Here is a 25,545-nt window from a genome sequence, read left to right as displayed (position 1 = left end):
CGATAAAATGGTTATAACTCATCATGCTACCGACAATTTTATAAACATCAGTCTGTTCAATTTCATTTGTGATAATTTCAAAACTTCCGCTGTAACCTCTAAACTGAACCTTATTTATAAAAAATTATCACATCAAGTAATTCTGTAAAGACTGAAATATAAGCTCTAAAATAATGAAAAAAAAGATATTATTCTACATGAAATAATCTACGTTAGCAGGTCAGGTCAACCACGTCAAAGCATTACGTTCAAGTATCAAGATTTTTACGAAGAAACAAGATTTTCTAAAGTTATAATTTTTTTATTGATATTATTTTTAAAAAGTATAAGCATAATCACTTGAAGTGATTGCTGAAGTTGTTGCCCATGAGTGGCCTATATATGGGCAGGGTTAGATTTTACCAAACTAAATGAGTCATTATAATGTACCAACCTACTACGATTTCATTGACACTGCCATATCGCCTACCCGTTTTATATGCATATATAAGTAAGTTAGTTGGCTTTCATAATCATATTGATTTTAGTATTTTTGATTTTTTCTATTAAAGTATTAGTGTTTATTAATTATTGCAGATGTGCTGATATTACAATGCGAAAGATCAATTTTCACTTTCACGTTCGTAACTACTGTCTGAATACTTAGATTTGATTATACAGTTAGTTTACTTTTAAGATGTTTACTACCACGAATACTTAAACGCAAGCAAGGAAAGATAAATGATTTTACAAAAATGCACTTACAGAAAAATTCTGAAGCTATCAAGGCTTCGTTTTTTCATTGAATCAATTTTGTTTGCACTAGATAGTGCAAATAAAAGTGTAAAATTACATTTTAGATTGATAAAACAACTGAACATGTTTCGCTCGGTATATAAGGAGTTACAATTTTTAATTGCTGATACAATAACAACTATAATCAATATTTAAAACATTGCTAGCATATACTACAAATTATTTTTTATTTTTACTTCTAGTATTATAATAGAGTCCATTGGGCGACTGGCTGCTTTCATATTTTACCGATGGGTCATGACCCTTAGGGTATGAAAAAATGCGTGTTCCGTTTCCGTCTATCTGTCTGTCTGTCCGCCGGCTGTGTCGATTTTTGTTAGACAAATAAAATCTCCGAAACCACGGAGAAATTTTTTTCAAATTTTATATGTATATTACGAATATCATATAGATGGTAAACACTAACCAAAATTTGTCTAATAATCCCCACCAACAATATGACGACGGCATTTTAAAATTGTACATAGCAAATAAGTTTTAAATTGTATCAAATAACGTACAGGTGCAGGTTATGAATACGCGTTTAGTTTTACCCGAAACGTCCAGAGTTTTGGAAAAAAATTAAAATGATAACATTTTGTAATTTAATTTTGAATATGCAAAACCGAATGCTTTGAAATCTTACAGATGTTTTAAAGTTATCATAAACCCGGTATATCGCTAACCAAAAAAATTGATGACGTCATCTCAAAATATTGCCAAAAAATCCTATCTAAAATGTCCAAAATTATGAGTCTGTACTTGTGATTTATCACTCCATTCATATTTTTTGGAACTACTTATACAGGGTAACTAAAAAAAAATAATAAATAAGTCAATGAATTGTATTATTATTACTGTTATTATTATTAGGTAATACGACCAGGCAGAGGCCGGGGCCTGTTACATCCGCGCTAACGAGTGATGACAAACAAGTTAATTGTTGTGCAATCTACAGGAATGGGTATCATATCTAACTTTAAAATTTGTAGTTCACTGACTCAAAATTTCTTAGGGTAGCGAATTCCAGTCGTGGAAAACCCTGTTGACGATAAAAAACTGTCGAACGGTTGTTATAAAATGATCTTTTGCCAACTTAGAACGATGCCCTCGGGTTCGCTGATCCGTGTTCAAAGTAAACAAATGATGAATAGGCGATTGTGAATTGGACAAAGATTGGAAAACCGTCACTAAGTCACCCCTTTTCGCCTTTTAGACTCGGTTGTCAAACTCATTACCGCAAGCCTTTCACGATAATCTGGTCGTACTCTACCGTAAGGTATACTAGTCGCCCTACGGTGCACCGACTCTAGAAGTAAGATGTCCTGTTGGAAAACAGAAGTCCAAGTGGAGTTAGCAAATTCCAGCATAGGTCTGATATAAGTTTTGTACTACTTTAAGAACACTATGGGATTAGTTTTACAAAAAAACTTTACTCAAAGAAAAAACAACATGGAACTGGCCCTTTTAGTAACGTGAACAACTACACTTCATTATATCCTTTGGATCTACTGTATATGCACAAAAAGCAAAGGACCCAAGACGGAATCCTGCGGGACCCCACTGAACCTTTCCACTGGTCGGCTGAAAGAACTGCCCACTTTAACACGAAATGTACGATTGCTGAGAAAAGAATCAATCCAACGCCAAAGCTTAGGTACCTGATATTCCACGATGCTGGAGTTCAACCAATAGTCGACGTTTAGGAACGCGATCGAAAGTTTTAGAAAAATCCAAATACAAGACGTCTACAGTGTTCCCAGAATCAAATTCTCTGGTCCAGTCTAACAAGCAGGACCGGATTTAACTATTCTAATGCCCTAGGCACCAAAGACTGGTGGTGCCCCCAACCCTCCCCAGGAATAAGGGAGTGTTTGCATAACGCCTTTATTAATTTTATTGAACAAGAATCTACCTTCATTTACAAGTTTATACTTGTAAATATATAGTCTAAAGTATTTAATATCTTATTAAATGATTCCAAGATTACTGAAGTTGCACAGCATGAGTCTCCCAACGGGTGCCCGAAAGTCTCTTCAAAATGTTGTCATTTTGAATAACAGATTTCGTAAGATTCTACCCGCCTGTAGAAGCGAAAAAAATTATACACTATTTGTATAACAGAAAAAAAATTAACAGCAATTTGACATTTTTTTTTAATTTGTGGCAATGTCAAAGGGGCTTTTTAAATTTATTAATAATTTACGAATTTTAATTTTATTTTAAACATAAAAAATTCTTCAATAAAAAATGGAATGGCGTTCACTTTTATGAAAATTACAAGAACTGAAAACTTACCTTTTCTAAATATGACTGACAACAATAATATTTACAGTACAACGGTACTAAAATAAAAATCAAATTGTAATGCTACTGCACAAATTGCGAAGCGCCGAAAGCTACTAAATCTGCTACTGTACGATGCTGAAATATATTTTTTCTTAAATGACCTGTTTAGAAAATCTCCTATTTAAATTCTCAGGAATTTCGGAAACTGCTTTATGGTCTTTCACACGGTTTGTACGGCAAACCAACCTTTGTTAGCATAAGGAGACGGGTTCTATAAGGTTCAGTATTCCGTACTGATTTGCTCGCAAACTGGCCGCCTCTGCACAGCAGCGGTACACTACCACAAAGAATTACCCGAACAATTAAAAATTTGTCAATGAGTACTAAGATAATAAAATGTTGCAATTTTTTATTTTAAATATACATTTCCAAAGGTTTTGGGGCCCGTTCAGCTTTGATGCCCTAGGCCAGTGCCTAGTGTGCCTTATTATAAATCCAAAGCTGGTAACAAGCAACATAAAAGATTGGACTGAACTGACTTACCAGGTAAAAGACCATGTTGCTGTGTTGGTACTAAAGAATAATCTAATAAAAATTGGATCATAAATAATTGATTCCATAATTTTGACAACTACGGAAGTGAGACTAATGGGTCTATAATTGCCAGCACTAAATTTATTTCCTTTCTTGAAAATGGGATGAATTACTGCTGTACGCCAGTCTGGTGGCAGGGAAGCTGCGACAAACGATTGACTCCTTTTAGGTTTGCTAAGCACATCTGCACAACACTTAAGAACCTTAGTGGTAATAAAATCAGGCGCAGGAGATTCTGACACGTCTAACTTTTTCAATTTTTCGTATGTCGCACACTCGGGAAAATCAACTTCACAAAGTGAAGTAGGATTAGGAGGACCAAGTACGTTCGGTATTACATCCAAGAACTCACGTGTGAAAACTGTTGAAAAAATATCGGCCAATATATTAGCAACTTCGAGACTATTATCTGTTAGAGTGTCGGAATTGTCCCTAATCTGAAGAGTCGCCACAGGCCCTCAGAGTTTTGTGCGGATATGCTTAAACAGCCCCTTGGTGTCTTTAGAATCTGCGATTCTAGTCTTCTTGATATCTGTAGAAATTTGGTTTCAGAAAGTTCCGTGAACTTTGTAGCTGTCTTCTGAACCAGTCCTTTTATAGTTACGCCAAAGCGCTCGCTTCTTTTTTACCAACTTTAAAATGCTACCAGTTATCCATGGTTTTTTGGAAGACCTTAGAGCTACAGTGGTAACGGTATTTTGCTCAACAGTGTCATGTAAACTGTTTTTGAAGAGATTCCAGTTTTCCGAAATTGAATTACGAGAAAGTAGTGACCTCCAATTTGTTTCTGCTAAACATTGGTTTACTGATTAAATCAGGAACTGCAAAATTAAATAGGTACTTTGAAATTTTGCACATGTTTTAAAGTCGTCTTAACCATGATAAATTTTTTATCGAAATATATCTGTTTATGCCCTTCCAAAAGATTGATTACGTCATCTCAAAATTTTATCGAATAAACCCTATCATCCCACATAGTCCTACACGTGTAGTTTATGAATCCGTGTAGAGTTTTTAACCGAAACGTCCAGAGTTTTGAAAAAAAAATTAAAATCATATAATTTTGCAATTTATTTTTGAATCTGCAAAACCGAATGCCTTAAAATCTTGCACATGTTTTAAAGTTATGACAAGCTAGCTAGCTAATTTTTAATCAAAATATTTGTTTACCCCTTCCAAAAAATTGATGACGTCACCTCAAAATTTTACCGAATAAATCCTATCTAAAATGTGCAAAATATGATGAGTCTATATTTGTGATTTGTTATTGCATTCATAATTTTTAGATTTGCGTATACGAGTATAAGGTGACTCAAACAATTAAATAATGACTTAATTTATTTTTATTGATTAAATCAGGAACTACAAAACCGAATGCTTTGAAGTCCTGCAGACGTTTTGAAGTTATTGTAGCCATGGTAAATTTTAAACAAAATGGATCTGTTTATCTCCCCAAAAAATTGATGATGATTGATGTCATTGCTTTATTTTTTAAGTTTATTATCCTCAGTCCGTATAACGCACTTTCAGCACATTTTATAATAATTCATACTAATGTTTCTAATTAGTTTTGAATAAATATTTTTCTTTATTCTTCATTTTGTTACAATTGCTACATTAGGTCACGGATCCAATTTCCCTGTGCCTAAACGAGCAAGGAAGTGTTGTTTCCTTGACGATTTCCGAAAAATTACTATTACATTTAATTCATACATCTAAAATTATAACAGTGAGCAATTTGGCTACTCTCAGGGGATTCACAAAAAGGAACCTAGTATTGCGTTGATTTCTACTTCATGCATGTGAAGTTTTGTAGTAATATTATTTATTCACTGCTTTTTAAACAAATGGAATACTGATCTCTATAATATGACCTCGAACTCGAGATTTACTAATACATACATATCTTGATAAATAAAATATTAAGTTTCACACGGAAATGTTTAACAGGCAAAAACTAAAATGAAAGTGCAGTGTACTCGTATATGTGTCACTTTGAAAGTGTTTAACCTAAGTAAAAATTCGTATTTTTCACGAAACCTACATGAAAAAGACACATACTTAGATCTAGTTGGCTGACCTAAAACGGTTGAGAAATTAAGACTCGCGGAGAAGCTTCGTGGCCGTAAAGTGGGTGTTCGATGATTTAAGAAATTCGGAATTTCTAATCCAAAAACCTCATTTGACTCTATTTGATAATTTTCACGTTTAAATTAGTGGCCTCTTTACAAACTCCCCTATAGAAAATGCTGTGCAGATTATGTCGTATGTCGTATAACTTTATTTCTAAAAATAACCTGGAAAATGTAAATTACTATATTGTCATTCTGTATACAAAAAAAAACCACAATGTAAAATTTTATAATATCATGAATGAATGACCAGCCTACTGTGACACGTAACACATATTCTTTGCCAATAATTTCGAACTGTTTTAAATAAGATTTCAACTCTCCTCCGACTGCCAGTGCGATTTCCTTGTAGATCGAATAAAAAACATGACGTAAGCTATCGAAGAGAACCATTATAAACTTGCCATTGACTTAAATGGTCATCACTGCGATCAACATGTTGTCCTTTGAGTCCACCTCTCCACCAATTTCTCCAGAGAACAGTCTACCTTTTTTAATGGTGGGGAACTTTACATAGTCAACTGTTTTCAGGATTTAGAATTAAAAGTAGTCGAAGAATCTGTGCGCAGAGTTTGTGTTGGTCTTGACACAGTTTTGGAATAAAAATTTTTAACACCACAACAAAAGTAAGTTTATTCAAGCGTTAGTTGTTTATTAACACTGTAGTAATGAAATTTGTTGTTTATACCAAAAGTGCGAGTTATGTAATAATTAAACGTCGATTTTTTTGCGGTTGTATTTGGAGCGCATGGTTGTTATGCTTTTACTTTTAATGAATAACTAATAATTATTTTTCAAGATAGGTATAAACTAAAGGAGCTGAAAATGTAAAAAATTATACTAATAACTTTATTTCTGAGACTATTTATGACATATGTTTTTTTTTTCTTAACATTTTCTTAATAGTGTTAAAAGAAAAAAAACACATCGATTCACAAAGAAATTATTCTATTTAAGAAATTCCTTCATTTAAAAAAAAATTAAAAAAAATACTGAACAGTTTAATATTGTATAGTATATATTCCAGAAATTATTTGGTATGGTTATTATACTAATAGAATAACAGAAATACATTTATACTTTCTGAGGATGCTCATTTTATATGCAAAACACCTTGACAATTTGTGCCAAATCTTGTGTTTTTGGTAGGGTATTACGTGAAAGATATAATAATAATTACTATATAACATGTGTATTATTATAACCAAAACGTCAATGTTTTTTAGCTTAAAGAAAGCTCGAAGTATACAATACTTGAGCGCTGTTATTTCAGCACAGATATCTGTTAAGGGTCGTCCTATAACAATTTTCATAAATGATTTGTTGCTGTTTTTTTTAGTTTATAAAAAAATCTTTTAAGATTTGAAAAATAACCAAAACACGCTTTATATACTACCGACACCTGACACTTAACATATAAGGAAGTATCGAGTTTTTACTAACGGTGTCAAGTATCAAAAATGTCAAATATGGATATGTTTCTTCAAAATCATTTAATACGACTTTGATCCAACATATTGCCGTTTCCAATGTTTGAAGCATGTAATACTAAATTTGTCACATAACGGTTATTAGTAACAAAAAGTTGCCACATATTAAAAGAGCGCAGTGTTAAGTCAAGTTGTGTGTGGTACTATCGAAAAATAAAATCGTTTTAAATCTGGAATTTTTTTTTTCTCATTTTCGTACTTCAGTTTTCATTTTCATGTATACACACATGGTTGGATATAGTGACAGAAGACTAGCTAATACTTTAATTGATTCTTTGGAAAATTTTGCTCAACGTATTTATTATTACCAGGAAGTAAATAGACAACATTATGAACATCTTTTGTAGAAAAAAAATTTGTAACCTTTGGTTTTTTTTATTAAAATGTGTTTTATTTCAGTTAAATGTGTTATTTTTACAATTATTATTAACTTTTATTTAATTTTTCTATCAACGCACAGGTGGTAAAGAATTAATGATAGATAAAGACAACATTTTCTAGGCCAAATAAATTTAACATTTTCCGAACTGTTATTTTATTTTTTTTATTTTTTAGTGCAAATAAAGAAAGACATGTGTTACATCACTGAATGCAGCATTTTATAATATTAAATTTGAGCCCTAGTGTCATAAAAAAAAAATTAAGTTGGCCTTGTATCCCCCAAAACAAATGTGCAGTATTATACATATATAGTGCTAGTAAAATAATAATGATAATAATATGTTTTTGTCAACATACAAAATTGGGACAGATCATATAAAAAATATCATTTTGAGGAAAAAGCCGGTGTAAACAACATTGATGATGTCAGCATTTATATGAATATATTGTTATTTTAAAACATAATTACCAATATAATTGCTCGCAGCCCCCACATTTAATTCTACGTAACTAAATAAGAAAAGGAAAACATACCTTATTTTCCAAAAATTTTAGTTAAGATCATAATTGTTGTTGTATATGTTCTCATACAAATAAAATAGTTAAAATTAGTTAAGGTACGCATCTACTCATTAATGTTTTGTCTTAATTTTCTTTAACAAAATTTACATGTTCTAAAACTTTTGAGGGTAGTATGCGGAAAAAATTTAATAAAATTAGCCCAAATTTATATGACTTGATACCACTTTGGATGTCACTAGTTGACAGTGTGAAAATAAATGTAAATACAAATGATTCTAAACTAAATTTTGAATTACTTCGAAGATTTTAATTACATTAAATGTGCGGGAATGAGAAGGAATATCTGAACGTAAATTTGATAAGTTTGAACCATGGAGTATTGATCGGTTTAGTAACATGCAATCACAAAATTCGTGATTATGTTCTGTCCTTTTCTACTTTATTAGCCAATACGTGAACGAACTTTCGCTAAAGATTTTGGCAGTCTGAGAAACACACAAAATAGAATAAGGATAATATGGTACCTGGCACCTATCTTCCAAACTGCAGATATTTAGTTGAATGTAGCCTGTTGTGGAACCTTCTCGAGAAAAATTGTGCGTGCGTGGGAAACAGTTTTACAATAAAAATGTGTTTAGTTTCTTTTCAATTTTTAAGATTACGCGAAACCGTGAATAAATAGCACGTTGTTTTTCTAAGAACGTGTGTACTGTGTAAGTGTCATTCTCATTATACAAACAAAGCATAATTTTTTTTATAGCGGTGAATGCATCTTTATGGTGTAAATTTTAAGGCTAAAGTTGTTTTACAGGTTGATTAAATATTTACGTAAGTTTGCTAGAAGAGACGGTGACTAATTCTTACCGATAAAGATTTGTTGCCTCAGACTCGCTGGACGTTAGCTTAGGTATATTTGATCATCTGTTTCGTTAAGTTATATTTGGTGATTACATCAGTTTTTAATTTACGGCAATAAAAAGAATGTTCTAAAGATTCACCTAGTTGTAATTATGAAATTAATTTTTTGGGAAGTTAATAGGTGAGTAGGTTTCTGGGAGCAGCACAGTAATTAGAACGATTAATAGATTGAACTAATAATATCAATCAAAAACACAAACAATGGTTAATTTTATTTGTTAAAATTGTGAAGTTTTATTGGTGGAATTTGTTTTGTTGAATGTTAATGTGTTACTTCATTAAAAATATAGAACCGAGGTGCTTTGATATTAATATATCTAATTACTAAATTAAAAAAAAAATGAATCATTGAATGGTTAAATTTTTTGTTATTGTAAATGTTTCATCAAAATGTTTGATTCATTTAGCAAAGAAATGCATACCTATGCATGTATGTATAAGGACCTGGTTATTAAAGTGGTGTGTTTTGTCGTTTCACACAGGAACTTATAACTAGGGCCCGGATTTTAAGTCACAAAAAATGAGGAAAAAGGCGCCTAAAATAGGCTTTAAAAAACTTCAAATTAGGTTATAAAAATGGTGAAATAGGTTCAAATAGGTTGATACCAATCTGAAATCTTCAAAATTTCAAAGGAACGAAAATCATGTTTTTTTTGTCTTTATATTGTTTAATAGTTATTCACAATTTTAATTAACATAACATATATTTAATTATTTAATGATTTGAATATAATACTATAATAAAAATTTATTCAAGCGAGCATTTGCATGACAAATTATATATCGCTCTAGATTTTCACATGTCATTGATGTGCGATTATCTGCTAAAATATTTTTTAAACATGAAAAAGATCTTTCTAGGGCCCGGACTTTGGATTTTTTGCCTTTTTGTTTCTTTTTAAAGCATTTACATAAAACTTTGATATAAATGTATTTTACAAAAAAATACGTTGTTTGAGCCTACTTTATAATTGCCTAATTGCCTAAAATGAGAGTATGTATTTATTTACGTTTTTAGTAAAATGGAGTATGCTCTTGTAGCAGATGTCTTGTTTATACTTCACATGCACAAAAACTCGATAAAATTCATTTCCGCTTTATAAAGCATTTGTGGTGTTTACTTACTACTCACCTTTTCCGATACAGGAACTAATCAGAATAAGCAGTTACGGTATCAGATGATTTCTCTCCCAGCAGGAAAAAACTTGGTGTAATGCGGAATATATGACTAAAATGCTTCGGTATCAAATTAACTGTGAACTTCCTTGGCGCAGATTCCTTTCGATGTTCCTAACCTTTCGACAAAATCTGCAGCTATTTTTCACCTACTTACCGACTGTGGAAATGAACTTACTGAGTAGAGTGGAGTTTTATTAACTTACGCTTGGCACATATTGTAGTAATCTAAATAAGAGTTAGCGACCAACTTACTTTAAATATTTCAGTACTCACGAAAATCAGTGGATGAAGTTGCATACCTACTGAATAAGGAATGCCCATTTTGACAACTAGTAAGTATTGGCCGGAATAAGGAACCCTTAATTCCCAAGCGGGGCAAAAAAAAAGGTTGGATTTTATATAAACTAACAGGTCTGTCATTTTGAAGATGAGTATTTGTTGTGAAAAAAAATATTGCCCGAATAAAATAAAATTTCCCCCCTCTAACTCTATCTGAATAATAAACAGTTGTACCTATATACAGTTGCTTTTTTCGGTCGGTATCACTTGCCAGACTGAACATTAGGTATTTTTTTAATATATATGCAGGTATACATAACTTTATCCACTGATTTTCTTGAGTATTGAAATACAAATAAAAAGCAAATCGGTCTCTAACTCTTAGATACAATAGGATCCGTTTAGTGAATAGATAATTTTATTTTCCTTGACGTTGACAGTTCTGAGAGTTTGCATATGCCTGACATTTTAAATTCGTAATGAGAATTTATCTGTTCACCTCTTCCAAACACTTGACATCATTATCTTTAAAATGCCTTATCTAATTCTTGTACTTTTTGGAATAGCATTGCTGTATAATTTAATAATCTACCCTTATTTTTATTTAATATGTAGGATTGTAGGATTTATAATAAAAAGTATAATTTGCGTAAGCAGATTTTTTAATCTCAGAACACATTAGCATGAGATTAATATGGCATTCACAGAGCAGAATTGACAATGAATTGACAATAAATTTGCGAGCAAACAAATTTTGTCCCAAGATAAATAAGTGTCCGTTTTCTAGAAATTTTTTTAACTAAAGGAAAAATGTATTTTTTCAAGAATATTTTTTTTATGTTACGTGTCTTTGGTTTTCAACAAAAGAAATCTACAACATTTTCCACGTAACGTATGGATACAGTTTTGAAAGCTGAAAGCTGTGGTAAAAAGCAAGTTCCGAATTTTACATAAATAACTGAGATATATATCTAGGTACGTAATGAAAAATTTCACCGAAGTTTTAAAAAAACTGATGATGGTGAACTGTTAAAAAAAACTGTCACTGTGTTATTATACAGAAAGTTGTGGACAATCTATATTTAAAATTTCATAATAATGGAGACAGTACATTCTGAAAACGTATTGAACGCGAAGTGTTTATGTTATGATTGTACATATTTTTAGTTGTTAAATTTAAATTAACTTCAGTTAAATTTTTGCAAACAATTTTTCTGTTTATTGTGGTTAAAAAAACCTTGAGCATGATGTCATCTTAAAATAGTATAAATTCAAGTACAACCGTGACGGTGACGGACGGAAGAGTTCTTTGAATGTAGATAATTAATTGTATATTTTCTTAAATTTCAGAAATAGATTCTTAATATTATATACGTATTCTAATATAAATATATAACATATAATATCTGATATTTTGTAGTTGCCTGTATTCATTGTTTAATTGCTATTCTCCTTCTACTCGAAATTTTAAAAAATAATTCTTCAATTTTATATAAATTTATATAATGTAATAATAAATATGTACTTTTGTAATATAATTCGTTTAAGACCTCAGCAATGATTTAATGCTACAGTCGAGTCGGTTTAAATAATTATTTTAAACAAGCAGTTGGTTCATTTCCCTTTTTGTAATTTTGCTTAACAATCCACAGTTTTTTCGCAGCCAATGAAATTTTGATAGGTAGGTTAGTTTATATAAAATTACTTTCATTACCTTCAACGGATTTCACCTTCACCCAATTATCACAGTCAAATCAACATAACGACCATATGTTCGCTCAGTTATTGTGCTGATTCATTACTAAATATTACTACTCAATACTTGACTATATCAGTGTTTCTCTAATGAATAATATTTGTACATAATATAGGGGCTATATTTTTAATAACAATAATTGTATATTTGTGATTTGGTTATACAGGTTATTCGCAGTTATACCTGAAATAATCAAAACGCAAATTCGCGGTAGTCTTGATTTTTAATATCATTTCTATTTTAAGTTAAACATAGTTAGTTGGTTTTGATAATTTGTACATAAACGCCAATTGTTGGATTAAAATCAAAATCATACAAATTCAAATCAAGAACTCGTCAGCGCATCTCCTGTACGGACAATCTTTTCTACACAACGATGAAGCACTCACCATATATCACAATCATATCAGTCTTTTAGTCGTTTTAACACACTCTGCGTCAATTTTTACCAAATGTTAGTTTTATCATGACAGTATTTGACACTATTTACGTCATTGTTGTTAGACAAAACAGATGAACTATTTTTAAGGCGTGGAGCCTGCATATCACATAATTTTTGAAAGAATATTTTGAAAATAACATTGCATCTTTTTTTTAAATTCAAGTAAACTCAAAATAAACAGTAATAAAATCATGTTCATTATTTTTTTTCGTGATACATGGCAGAGTATTAATCTGTGCTACTGACAAATCCAAATTACTGTCAAATCATGTTGTGTATTATGATATTATGCCAATTAATTGTACACAAGCTTCACATTATTACGAAACTATATTTCTATGCGTAAGGTAAGTGTGATAGGAAATTTTCAGTTTTGAATCAGTAAAACATAATTTGAAAACAATGACGATATAAATAATTATTATGCTTTGACGAGCCTTAGTTAAAATATAATTGAGTTTTGTTTATTCTAACCCGAAATGTTATGAGATTAATGTAAAATTACCGTATTTATAGTACAAACGTATTTGATTTTCAGCTGCCCAAAGTTCAAGTTTAATGCAAATTACGACTTCTTGTAAACAAGATCTGATAAATAATATGTGAAAAATAAACCCTTTTTAGATTAGAATTATAAACATACGTTTTCCATACTTGATAACATATACATTCACTACAGATTGGGTTAATGCCTTTAATTGTTAAACTATGTTTCGTTTAAAACGATTAATCCAGTGGTACCCTGGATACAGTAAAATACCATACTTTGTGTTGGTATTTGTGTATAGTAATTAAGGTTCTTTTTTGTGTTCTAAAATTTAGTGGATGGAAAGAATCCTACCTGTGATTTATTCTGGAAGTGTTCAGTGCAATAACTATGTTATTAAAAATTGCAAGAATGTTAGTAGTTATATTTGTGTACAAGGTAGGGAAATTATAAACTTTTTTTGTAAGGGGCAGTAAATAGGACCATTTTTTTTATTTATTCGAAAAACGTTTTCAATGCACGATCATGAACTATTGCTCCATACTATTTGAAATGTTTGCGTGCCATACATTTTTTGTACCTACTCAGAACAACTATGTCACTGCTATATTTATATAAATAAAGAATGTTGCTGCCTGCAATCGCAACGCATTTAAATTTTTATAGTCGCAGTTAATCTTTACCGGGAAACATATATAAATTCCCATGTGCATTGAAATTTCTATTTAGCTAATTTCAATATATTCTTCCATAGTTGCGCATATGTTATTATTTTGATGCTACTACACTGTTGCTGAAAGAGACACTATAATCTTATAGGCGCTCTTTTTAAGTTAATTTACAATAATAATTAATAGCAGACCGCAATATGTGACAAGGTTATTAAATGCATAAATTATTTTAATGGAAAATATTGGAAGATTATTCACTAAAAAAGGTTACGTTTCAGTTAATTTACGCTTAGTTTGTGTAATTCAAATTTATAACTGTTGTGTACGAATAAATTTCATATAAGTATTGCTTTGGATTGATTTTTGGTATACATGTTTCTCCGGTAATTAAAAATTAAAATTAAAACGTATATCTAATAGATATACGTAGGTATAAATCAAAATACGGTACTATTGTTTACATACCTTTTTTCTGTTTTGAAAATTTAAGATTGTAGCGGACACGCTTTAGTACCGGAGCGCTCCGCTAGTACCCTTTCGAGGGCGCTACCGACACAGCACCGTATCACCCCCAAACGAACCACCCTCGCTGCCCATTGGACGCCACCCCTACTCCGATCTTTTGCAGAGGGGACAACCCCTATAAAAGAACCACCCCGTCCCAACAGACTTCAGACAGAGCGTTGCGCTTGGCTGGGCTAACACAACCTCTACTTCTAGTGGCGCTTGGCAGGGCTAACACCACTACACCCTCTTCAGAGAGAGCGTTGCGCTTGGCTGGGCTAACACAACCTCTACTTCTAGTGGCGCTTGGCAGGGCTAACACCACTACACCCTCTTCAGAGAGTGCGTTGCGCTTGGCTGGGCTAACACAACCACTCAACTATAGTGGCGCTTGGCAGGGCTAACACCACTACATCCTCTTCAGAGAGAGAGCGTTGCGCTTGGCTGGGCTAACACAACCTCTCGATCTCTAGTGGCGCTTGGCAGAGCTAACACCACTCCCTTGGGCTTACGCAATCTGGGCCTTCGCTCCGTATAGTTACGCTTGGCAGGGCTTACGTAACTATTGCCGAAGACGGACGCAATTCACCCTCGACGACGCCCCCGGCGAGAGACTCGCCTCCCCGGACTCCCGTGAAGAAGACACCAACCGCTCGAAGACCTACGACGCTCCGCGTCCCAGAAACCGGCGAGGTGCCGCCACTTCGAGAACCCACACCCATCCATTGAATTGTATTATATTTTTTATACACATCAATAAACCACTAAAACACCACAAATCTGGCGCCCAACTTAGTGGCTCGAAGAAGGCAAAACACCATACCGTGCAGGACATTTCTCGCCCGCTGAGCAACCTGTTAAAGAAAAACGCACCCTGGGAATGGGGCCCCGCACAGCAGGAAGCCTTTTGCTCGCTCAAAAACTGTCTGACTACAGCCCCCATCTTACGGCAGGCCGATCACACAAAGCCATTCACGTTAAGAACCGACGCCAGCTCCTTAGCTATCGGAGCTGCCCTCCTCCAGGGGGAGGAGAACGAAGAACTCCCGGTGGAGTACGCAAGCCGCCTCCTCACCACCGCGGAGAAAAATTACACAACTACAGAGCGCGAAGCCCTCGCCATTGTCTGGGCCATTGGCAGGTTTCGCGGCTACATCGAAGAAAACTCGATCGTTGTGATAACCGACCATCAACCTCTACGATGGTTAATGACGCTTAAATCCCCGACAGGAAGATTGGCGAGATGGGCTCTGCAACTCCAGCCCTACAATCTAACCATACGGTACACCCCCGGAAAAGCAAACGCCCTCGCCGACCTACTATCACGACCTCAATGCGACCTCGAGACTCGACCCGCCTGCCCGGTGTGTACCATCCACGTGGGCCTACCGACTCAGGGAGCTCGAACACTACGAGAAGAACAATTGCAAGTTCCGGAAGTGAAAAAAATCATCGAGGACTTGACCTCTACAAATCCCGAGGTTTTTCAACCATGGTCCGCAAAAGGCTATGTACTTAACCAGGGCGTTTTGTACCATTACGCCCAAGACGGCGACGAAGAAGACGCCCAACTTGTCGTCCCAACACAGGACCGCCCTCGTGTACTCAGGGAGTACCACGACGCCCCTACGGCCGGTCACTATGGAATAGCCCGCACTCTGCAGAAGATCACCGCCCGATACTTCTGGCCCGGCATGAGAAGATACGTTACCGACTACTTAAAAACATGCCTAGAGTGTCAACGGTTTAAACCCGCCAACACCAAACCCGCTGGACTTCTTCAGACACCTGTTCTGCGACAACGCATGGAAGTAATATCCGTCGACCTGTTCGGACCACTTCCCCCAGGTGACAACGGAGAGAAATGGGTATTTATCGCCCAAGATTACGCTACTAAGTGGGTAGAATTATTTGCGCTCGTTACCGCTACCGCAGAAGCTTGCGCCTGGACCATCGTTAACGAACTCGGACTTCGATACGGACTTCCACGCCGTATCATCAGCGACAACGGAACGCAATTTATCAGCGCCGTAATGCAGAAAATCACCTACTGTTTAGGAATTACGCAATCATTCACCCCGGTATACCACCCCGAGGCCAATCCAGTAGAGCGACGCAACCGCGACCTGAAGACGCAAATCTCAATTCAAATCGGGGAAAGCCCACACTCCACGTGGCCCTCCAAACTACCCAGTATACGCTTCGCCATGAACACGTCCAGAAGCCAAGGAACCGGCTTCACTCCCGCGTATCTTATGTTTGGGCGTGAGCTCCGAACCGTCGATGACGTCACCCACGATTTAAGAAGCGTCATCGTCTCAGAAAACTTTGTTGCCGAAGCCACCCCGAAGCTGCTCCTACTCGCAGAGGTTCTGAACTCCGCCCGGGAACATCATGAGCAAGAGCAAACTGTCCGGAAACGGTACGCTGACCAATTCCGCCAGCCAAGTCACCCCTACCAGATCGGAGACTTGGTGCTCGTCGCCGTACACCAAGCCAGCAACGCCAAACAAGGCACAACTGCGAAATTCCTTCCCCGCCGTGATGGCCCCTACGCAATCCGCGCCCTGAAAGGGCCCACCAGTTACGAGTTGGAGACCACGGACACGCCGCCCCAGGTCATCGGCACCTACCACGTCTCGCAACTCACCGAGTTCCATGGACCCGTCAAGACACCACCAGCTCCGGTAGCTCCCGTCCGTCGACGAGGTCGTCCACGGAAGAAGAATAGCCAGGCCCAATAGCGAGACGCTTCATTGGTCCTGAGGGGGAGACTGTAGCGGACACGCTTTAGTACCGGAGCGCTCCGCTAGTACCCTTTCGAGGGCGCTACCGACACAGCACCGTATCACCCCCAAACGAACCACCCTCGCTGCCCATTGGACGCCACCCCTACTCCGATCTTTTGCAGAGGGGACAACCCCTATAAAAGAACCACCCCGTCCCAACAGACTTCAGAGCGTTGCGCTTGGCTGGGCTAACACAACCTCTACTTCTAGTGGCGCTTGGCAGGGCTAACACCACTACACCCTCTTCAGAGAGAGCGTTGCGCTTGGCTGGGCTAACACAACCTCTACTTCTAGTGGCGCTTGGCAGGGCTAACACCACTACACCCTCTTCAGAGAGTGCGTTGCGCTTGGCTGGGCTAACACAACCACTCAACTATAGTGGCGCTTGGCAGGGCTAACACCACTACATCCTCTTCAGAGAGAGAGCGTTGCGCTTGGCTGGGCTAACACAACCTCTCGATCTCTAGTGGCGCTTGGCAGAGCTAACACCACTCCCTTGGGCTTACGCAATCTGGGCCTTCGCTCCGTATAGTTACGCTTGGCAGGGCTTACGTAACTATTGCCGAAGACGGACGCAATTCACCCTCGACGACGCCCCCGGCGAGAGACTCGCCTCCCCGGACTCCCGTGAAGAAGACACCAACCGCTCGAAGACCTACGACGCTCCGCGTCCCAGAAACCGGCGAGGTGCCGCCACTTCGAGAACCCACACCCATCCATTGAATTGTATTATATTTTTTATACACATCAATAAACCACTAAAACACCACAAGATGGAATAAAATTACAGAGAAATTTAATGGGAAAGCACCAATAATGTAATAATAAATCAATGCTAGTGTTTTGCTGACGTGTTTATGACTATTATTTATTTTACACTCCACAAAATATTGCAGTTCGATTTTGATAAGCATTAACTTCTTGGACAGTCAGTCGCACCTATTTTTGTTAAAAAAGTAAAAAGAACGAGTATAAATATTTAAAGCTGACTGTAGTTGTTTTTAGATAAACAGCTTGAATTCGTTTAGTTCGTCCTTAAAAAATAAATTGCTTTTTATGTGTGCATAAAATTTAATTTCTGTACATACCCACGGTCTAAGTTGTGATTTAAACGAAACGTGTTGGTTGGGTTTAAAACAGGTACAGTAGAGAGCAAGTACAAACGTCCAAATCTGAGTTCTTTATATGCTTGCATATTAAAAACAAATGATATGCTGATGCATAAATAACAATGTTATTATGTTTCAGAACATGGGTGGTTTTACTCAGCGTCCATGGACTCCAACGAAAAGGCGTGGGCCAATCGCCGCAGAATATAAGAGTCCCGGTCCAGCATGTGTTTCTCTTCCCTCCTACATAGGTAAAGTTATGTAACTATGTTTGCAAATTATTGTTATTCATTTCGTTATTAACAAATTTGTAGTTTTGAACATGAATGATTCATGATATGTTAGCCAATCGCGATGCAAAATTAAATTTGACTGTTTTATATTAAATTACTTATTTTATCTTACACAACACGTTTTATGTAATTCTATTTGAATTTAATTTATATGCTACCTAACTTTATATGTTTCAGAGTAAAACTTTATTGTCTACGTTAAACTGAAAAAATCGCTTTAGAGTATTGAAATATTGAACATATTTATGCGTATGCTGATAATAATTACTATCTGTGACCATACTAGATAAATTTAGCACTTGTTGTCACTATGTAAACCACAAAGAAGTAACATACTGTGTCATCTCTAATTATTAATAGCATTTTTAAACTAATTACAAATAACCAGCACTATGTGAAACTAGATTTATCATTTATGTGATTTAAAATATTTACCTAATCTCATAGCATTTTTATTTCTTTAATTTTCGGTTTATTGTAAAAACAGTTTGTTCCCTTTTAGATTTATATTGTAATTTTAACTTATTATATAATTAATATTATTATTATTTTATTGTATTCAGAATATAATTCTATATATTGTCTTTGCCATTTCTACTGAAATACCACGTGTTGATTTTGCTTAAAATTTACCAATTGGTAACAGCTTTCGGTTGATTGACAACGGCTTTTAGTTAGAAAATTGTCTGAATATTGTTTACTGAAAGTTATTGATGAAAAATGCATGGACTATATTCGAAATATTTAATTATTTAATGTAATATGACCAGATTCATTTATTTGATTAAGTAGTACAAAAATCAAACAAGTTAGTATTTTAGTAGAACAAAACCCACATGCAAATTCTAACAAATTAAAGTTGGAAATAAATGTTTGGAGGAGTTACGGAATGATCAAGAACCGGATTTTGATAATTATGTTGGCGCCCACAGACAATTTCGTCGACCAGAATACATTATAATTACTGAAATACATTACAAAAACCTCAATTGACAAGTTTTTATTAATAGTGACTACTTTCACAGGTAAAAAAACTTCGGAATCGAAAACCGGGCGAGCACCAGCTTTCAGTTTTGGAGCAAGACACAATGGCAAAACAGAAAGCATTGGACCTGGGCCCGGACAATACAATGTAACAGGACTTAGCGCAAAAGGTTAACTTCAGAATATTGAAATATATATTACAAAAAAAATTATATTTAAATTAAACAAAGTATAAAGTTTAAAAAATATATAAGTACATTATTTTTTCGAATTTGAAAATTTTCATAAAAATAAATGTTCGTAGGAAAAGATACACCTCCAGCTGTTAGTCTTCACGGACGTCCAAAGGATGCTAAACCGGAAAATTTTCCAGCACCGGGAGATTATAATCCCGACAAAGCTGAAAAAGTTATTCATGATAATGCACCTAGATACACTTTTGGATTAAAAACTAATGTTGAAAAACCTTTAGAGACACCAGGTACGTTTTTAGTAGCGTAGATAATTTTAATTGTTTCGATTAGGTATAGGTATATTTAAAGATTAATGCAAGCTTAGCGCTTTTAATAATGCCCTAATGATATAAACTTTCATAATAAATAGTGGATTTTTGTAAGACTAGTTTAACCAATGTCACTGTGGTAGGTATTTTGAGTAATAAAAAAACATTATGACTAGAAAACTGTGAATTTTGTACTAAACTACAATATATTGCACCATCAAGTGCGTTACTTTGCATTTTTTTTTCGGTGTATGTTGTATAAGTAGCTACTTTTATGGACAAACAAATAATTCCTGATGAATCTAAATTACAAAATTTTACTTTGTGTTGGTACTTATTATGCAATTACGATGTAAGTATACTGAATAAACGAGAAATTTTTAATCTGAAATTATCAAAAAAAAAAAGGATGCAAACAGAATATTTACTGCGCTTTCCATGCACATTGCAGTTTTTCGATTTCATTATTATTGCGACAAAGCAAAGTAACACAACTTTATGGTTACATTCAAACTAAAATTTTTCTGTAATTTTATAACTTCTTTTAAAAATTATTAATTTACTTAGAGCTAATTAATTTAACTAATTGTTAATAGATTGTGGTTAAAGGTTTTTTAAAATTGTTAACACAGCACCTAACGCCTATAAACCGTTTCGACGAACAAATGCTCATCGTTATTCTTTTGGGATAAGAACACCTACTCACAGAGTGTCTGACACACCTGGTTAGTTTATTGTTTTAGTTCTGTTTTTGCTTTATTTTTATTTTGTTAATATTTATTTTTAGCACCCAATGTGTACAATGTACCAGATTCGGAAAAAAAGTTGCACGAATACTCACCTAAATATAGTTTTGGTGTCAAAACACCAAATGAAAAACCGTCCGATACACCTGGTTAGTTTATATTATATCTCTTCGGTGTGCAACACCCATGGGTGTAATGTTTTATTTGAATTTTAATGGTGATGGGATTTGCTTAAATAAACATGTAAACTTTTGTAATTAACGAGTAACATCATTTCTGCATATTTATAAATTTGTTTATTGTCAAACATCAGAGTTCAGCAATTTTTAGATTTTTCTATTACTATTGATGATCAAATTTTTTAAATTAAATAATTTTGCTAAACTCTTTTGTTATAAGCAGGAATTCGTTTTACTTAATTTTGTTGCACCGTTTCCAGAACTGCTTTAAAAAATAAAACAGCTTACATTTATTTAAAAAACTAATGCCAACATTTCAACTTAATATAGCTCCCAATGTGTACAACGTACCAACTGCCGACAAAGTTTTACATGAAACTTCTCCCAAATTTAGTTTTGGGCACAAGGTGCAATTGGACAAACCTTCGGAAACCCCTGGTTTGTGTCATTTATATATGTATTAAATATTTTTAACATTAACTCTTTTATTTGGTTACACTTATTAACAAATGAATAGAATGAAGTGAAGTAAATGTGTGACGAGAAAAGTTGAAAAAGGATTTTCAGATAACTCTGGTTTTTTTTGTATCTTGCAATGTAGGTACCTACTTCTAGACAAATTCTGTCTTCTCTAATGCTTTATTGCAAACATCTAATTTTAAACTTTGAGGTATTAGTTTCAAACTACTATGAGATACAAAATCATATATCCTTATGCCTTTATGAATCTAGTCCAAATTACAGCAGGTATGCATAAATTGAAATTTCATTTTTGTTTAGTCATTTGTTTATAAAATCACAGGATGCATTGTGATATACATATATGTACTTAATCCCATATTAATATATTAAAGCAAAGCACGCTACTTTTCTTCAAAATACAGTTTTTTTTAGTTGTAAGTAATATATGTTGTCTTCATGCAGAGTTATTGTAAATGTTTTTTTGTCGTTGGTGATCATAGACCGTAACTTTTTTAAGCCACCTACTATGTAAGAAAGATTTATAATAACCCTGTATTGTAATGCATTTAAATTTCGTTGATATAACTTTACCTATTGATGCAAAATGATTCAAATTAAATTTGAATTATTTTGGTGTTAAATAAATTGTTAAAAATTACACTAGCGTAAAATTAATGAATTAATGATGTAAAACGGTAAGTACAAAAGCGCGCGTAGTTAACAAGAGAGCGCATTTACCTCACTTTATTCTAATAAATAATTGCATAAAACTTAAACACAATATTTTAGCTAAATAATAATAACGATTTAACAACTCATTTCAGGGTATCATGGTAATATGTTTACTTTCTAAACTGCATTAGTTTCTTTCTTTTGTTGGAAGTTGCCTACACTTTTTTAAAGCAACAAAATATTTCAGTAAGAATTCGATTCATTTAATTTTTGTTATCTAGCTCCTAACGTTTACAATGTACCGAATGCTGACAAAGTTTTGCACGAAAATTCACCGAGGTACACATTCGGACAAAAGGTTCAACTGGAAAAACCTTCGGATACTCCTGGTTAGTTAGACAATTTCTTTGTACACTTTTTTGGTTAATAGTTAAACTAAAGTAACTGGAGATTTTTAGTGTCGACATATTTCAACAAACTTTATAACAATTGACAACTTGTGTTTAATATTTTTAACCACGCACCTTACTTTATGTATGTCTTATCTTGCAAACATTTTTCGAATCTGGGGTGCATTACGTTTGTTTATTTGTGGAATGAGTTTTTATGTTTTTATTATGTTTTTCTATCTTAGCACCGAATGTCTACAACATACCAACTGCTGACAAAGCTCTACATGAGAACTCACCTAGATACAGTTTTGGAAATAAGGTTCAATTGGAAAAACCTCTGGAAACACCTGGTTGGTTAATTCTTCATAAATCTCTTGTATTCAGTTTTGATATACCTACCTGTGACTAAAAACGATTTTTTACACACATTATGTTTATATTTTTGCTTTCCGTTTATAACATCATTTTCTGTTTGACTTGTGCATTATTCGAAAATATTCGTGAATAATTTGAATGCTACTCAAGATGAACATTATCTCTACTGGGTACTTATTATTCTTAAAAAAAAAAATAACACAACTTTATATTTTCATCACGTTAAAATTGTCTTCAGACAGAAGTGGTGTTAATTTAAATCATCTTTTAGCTCCAAATGTGTACAACATACCCTCTGTTGTTGGAGATAAAAAATCGGCTCCCGCTTACACCATATCAGGAAGAAACAAAGATCTAATTGATGAGCGTGTAAAAAATCCCGGTCCAGGTCAATACAACAATGTGAATCCAGAAAGTTACAAAAATCATTCACCAGCTTACACAATAAGTGGAAGAACTAATATTCCCATTGATTCAACAACCCCTGGGCCTGGTGTCTATTGTCCGGAAAAGGTGACATTTCTTATTTAGTATTTTACCAACAATAACTGTACTAACTATATTTTTAAACTTTTGCTAACTTGATAGGTCAATTGCCATCTTCTCCATCCTCCAAGTCATTCTTTTGGTATAAAACATTCACCGTATTTAGGATCTCAGAATATGTTTTTGAGACGTGAAAAAACTTCCCTCCTTTTTTAAATTCCATTTCTGCTACTAACGTCTACACTATTAGCTAGCCTGAAATATGTTTATTAACAGGACGATGATTAACACTTTGTATTTGTTTTGTTAAGGATTTTAAAATTTATTGTTGTTATTGTTATTTTAGGTTGACCTTGATTATAACCCTGCACACAGTTTTGGCATTAAGCACTCCCCATATGCGGATCACTATTAAATAAAATGTAATATTGTTTACATTCACTACATTCTGTTTTTGAATATATTTTTATTTACTATAACCACTTAAATTTTAATTTCATATTTGGTATTTCTGCTTGCACTTAACGAAAGGTCGCTTCATTGTTGTTGCAAACATATTTATAACAAGTTATTATGAAGCCTTCATTAATCTTTGTTATGTAAGCTAGTCCTAGCTGTTCTCATTATGTTTGTATTGTCTTTATTTTAGTAAATATATTTATTAACAAATGATATATGTATTCGTTTTTTATTTGTTTCTGACTAATCAAAAAGTAACGTAAAGTGTTTTTAAGGCCAGTCCCCACGTTTTCTCAGCGGAATTTTCGCTCTATTTTCAAAATGTAATATCTCCGTTATTAACAGATCTATAGTTTTCAAATTTTAAATATATGTTGTCCATAACTTTCTTTATATAACGCAAGGGCAATTTTGTTAAAAACAGCTTGTGATCATATTATTTTTTTAATTTTAGTGAAATTTTTGCATAACGTATTTTTAAAAATCAATATCTCAATTATTAAATAAAATTTCAGAACACGGTTTTCAACACTGTTTTCAGCTTACAAAACTCCAGAAATCATACGAGACATATCGTCGATTTTATTTTTTAGAAACGATACACAGTTAAAAAAAGCGTATATCATGGAAGTTGCTAACTTTTATTTTTACTATATCTCAGTCCCAACAAATAAAGTCAAAAATCGACCTCGTAGAATTTCTCAAGTTTTGCAAGCTGAAAACAGTGGTGACAACCCCGTTCCAAAATTTCCATAAATAACTGAAATATTGATTTTATGTCGTACATATTATTCTGTCGTTCCAACAAGCCCAAAGCACTTTCATCACCTTTAATACATAACACTAAAGATTAACGATACGATTAATACTGTTACGAAAGAAACCCATACGACGCTTATGGGTTCTAGTTCTAGTATGTACGGCTATGAGACTCATCGGCCGGTCGACGTTCGCTAACGAAAAGCCTGGAAGCAGAAGTCGCGATGGGCATCCCAAAAGAATCTCGAAGCGGCGTTCTCGATCCATCGAGAGGAACGTATACGTTTAAATAAAGGCCACCGTCGGAGACGATTGTAATTCAATTTGTACATAATCGCTGCGTAATCAGTCGTGTAAATTTGAGTTATTGAGAAATAAATTGTTGAGTTTACCCACGTCGATTTTCAATTACCGATCATCGCAACAATATTCTATAGTACAGTCGCGGACAGTGAATTTCGTCCACACAATTCACGCGAATTCACAAAAATTCACTGTAGTCGGTCCTTTATTGTCATGATGAATTATCACGATGACTGACGTAAGTATTGTCAGATTTAATTTAGCTCCGAACCTGCTATCGATTAGTTATTTTAATGAAGGTATGTGGCTACACTTTTGGGCTTATCGCGGACTAGTGTTAGTTATCGTATAAAAAAATGGAGAAAAGGTGAGCAACTTGATCCCCGTCCAGGTACGTATCGCCACGTCGCCGTCACATCACCACGGTTGGTGGAAATCATGCTGCCGTTCAAGTTGTGGAACACATGCCATTTACAACTGCAATTGAAGCTGCAGATCATGAGTAAGAACTGCCCGACGACGCATTAGGGAATGAGGACTTCGAAACGATACAGTATAGAGATTGGGTTTGTTTTACAACAACTCATGTAGGCTGAAGAGTATTGGAGTTATTTTCT

At 34.2% G+C, this 25,545-nt stretch overlaps 1 protein-coding gene across 7 annotated transcripts; it reads left to right on the top strand.

Moving 5' to 3' along the window:
• The first annotated feature begins 6,221 nt into the window (after nucleotides 1–6,221).
• On the top strand, nucleotides 6,222–24,079 carry LOC135137424 (ciliary microtubule associated protein 1A-like). Of its 7 annotated transcripts, none has more exons than XM_064067057.1 (11): nucleotides 6,222–6,415; nucleotides 18,456–18,567; nucleotides 19,635–19,763; nucleotides 19,898–20,074; nucleotides 20,728–20,820; nucleotides 20,883–20,990; nucleotides 21,351–21,458; nucleotides 22,436–22,543; nucleotides 22,789–22,896; nucleotides 23,193–23,434; nucleotides 23,754–24,079. In XM_064067057.1, exons 2-11 carry the CDS (start codon nucleotides 18,459–18,461, stop codon nucleotides 23,820–23,822), a joined length of 1,251 nt encoding a protein of 416 aa, XP_063923127.1. In that variant the 5' UTR covers nucleotides 6,222–6,415; nucleotides 18,456–18,458; the 3' UTR covers nucleotides 23,823–24,079. The 7 variants fall into 7 exon arrangements, with proteins under 7 accessions (XP_063923127.1, XP_063923128.1, XP_063923126.1 ...); XM_064067058.1 differs by lacking the exon at nucleotides 6,222–6,415 and adding an exon at nucleotides 8,788–8,895; XM_064067056.1 differs by lacking the exon at nucleotides 6,222–6,415 and adding an exon at nucleotides 13,434–13,681.
• Nucleotides 24,080–25,545: the final 1,466 nt, after the last annotated feature.

This window comes from Zophobas morio, unplaced genomic scaffold (genome assembly GCF_036711695.1).
Source record: "Zophobas morio isolate AGI-343-1 ecotype UQ-CSIRO unplaced genomic scaffold, CSIRO_AGI_Zmor_V1 ptg000029l, whole genome shotgun sequence".
NCBI classification, from domain to species: Eukaryota; Metazoa; Arthropoda; class Insecta; order Coleoptera; family Tenebrionidae; genus Zophobas; species Zophobas morio.
The sequence above is the reverse complement of the archived record's forward strand: the minus strand, read 5'-3'. Positions and strand labels throughout refer to the sequence as shown.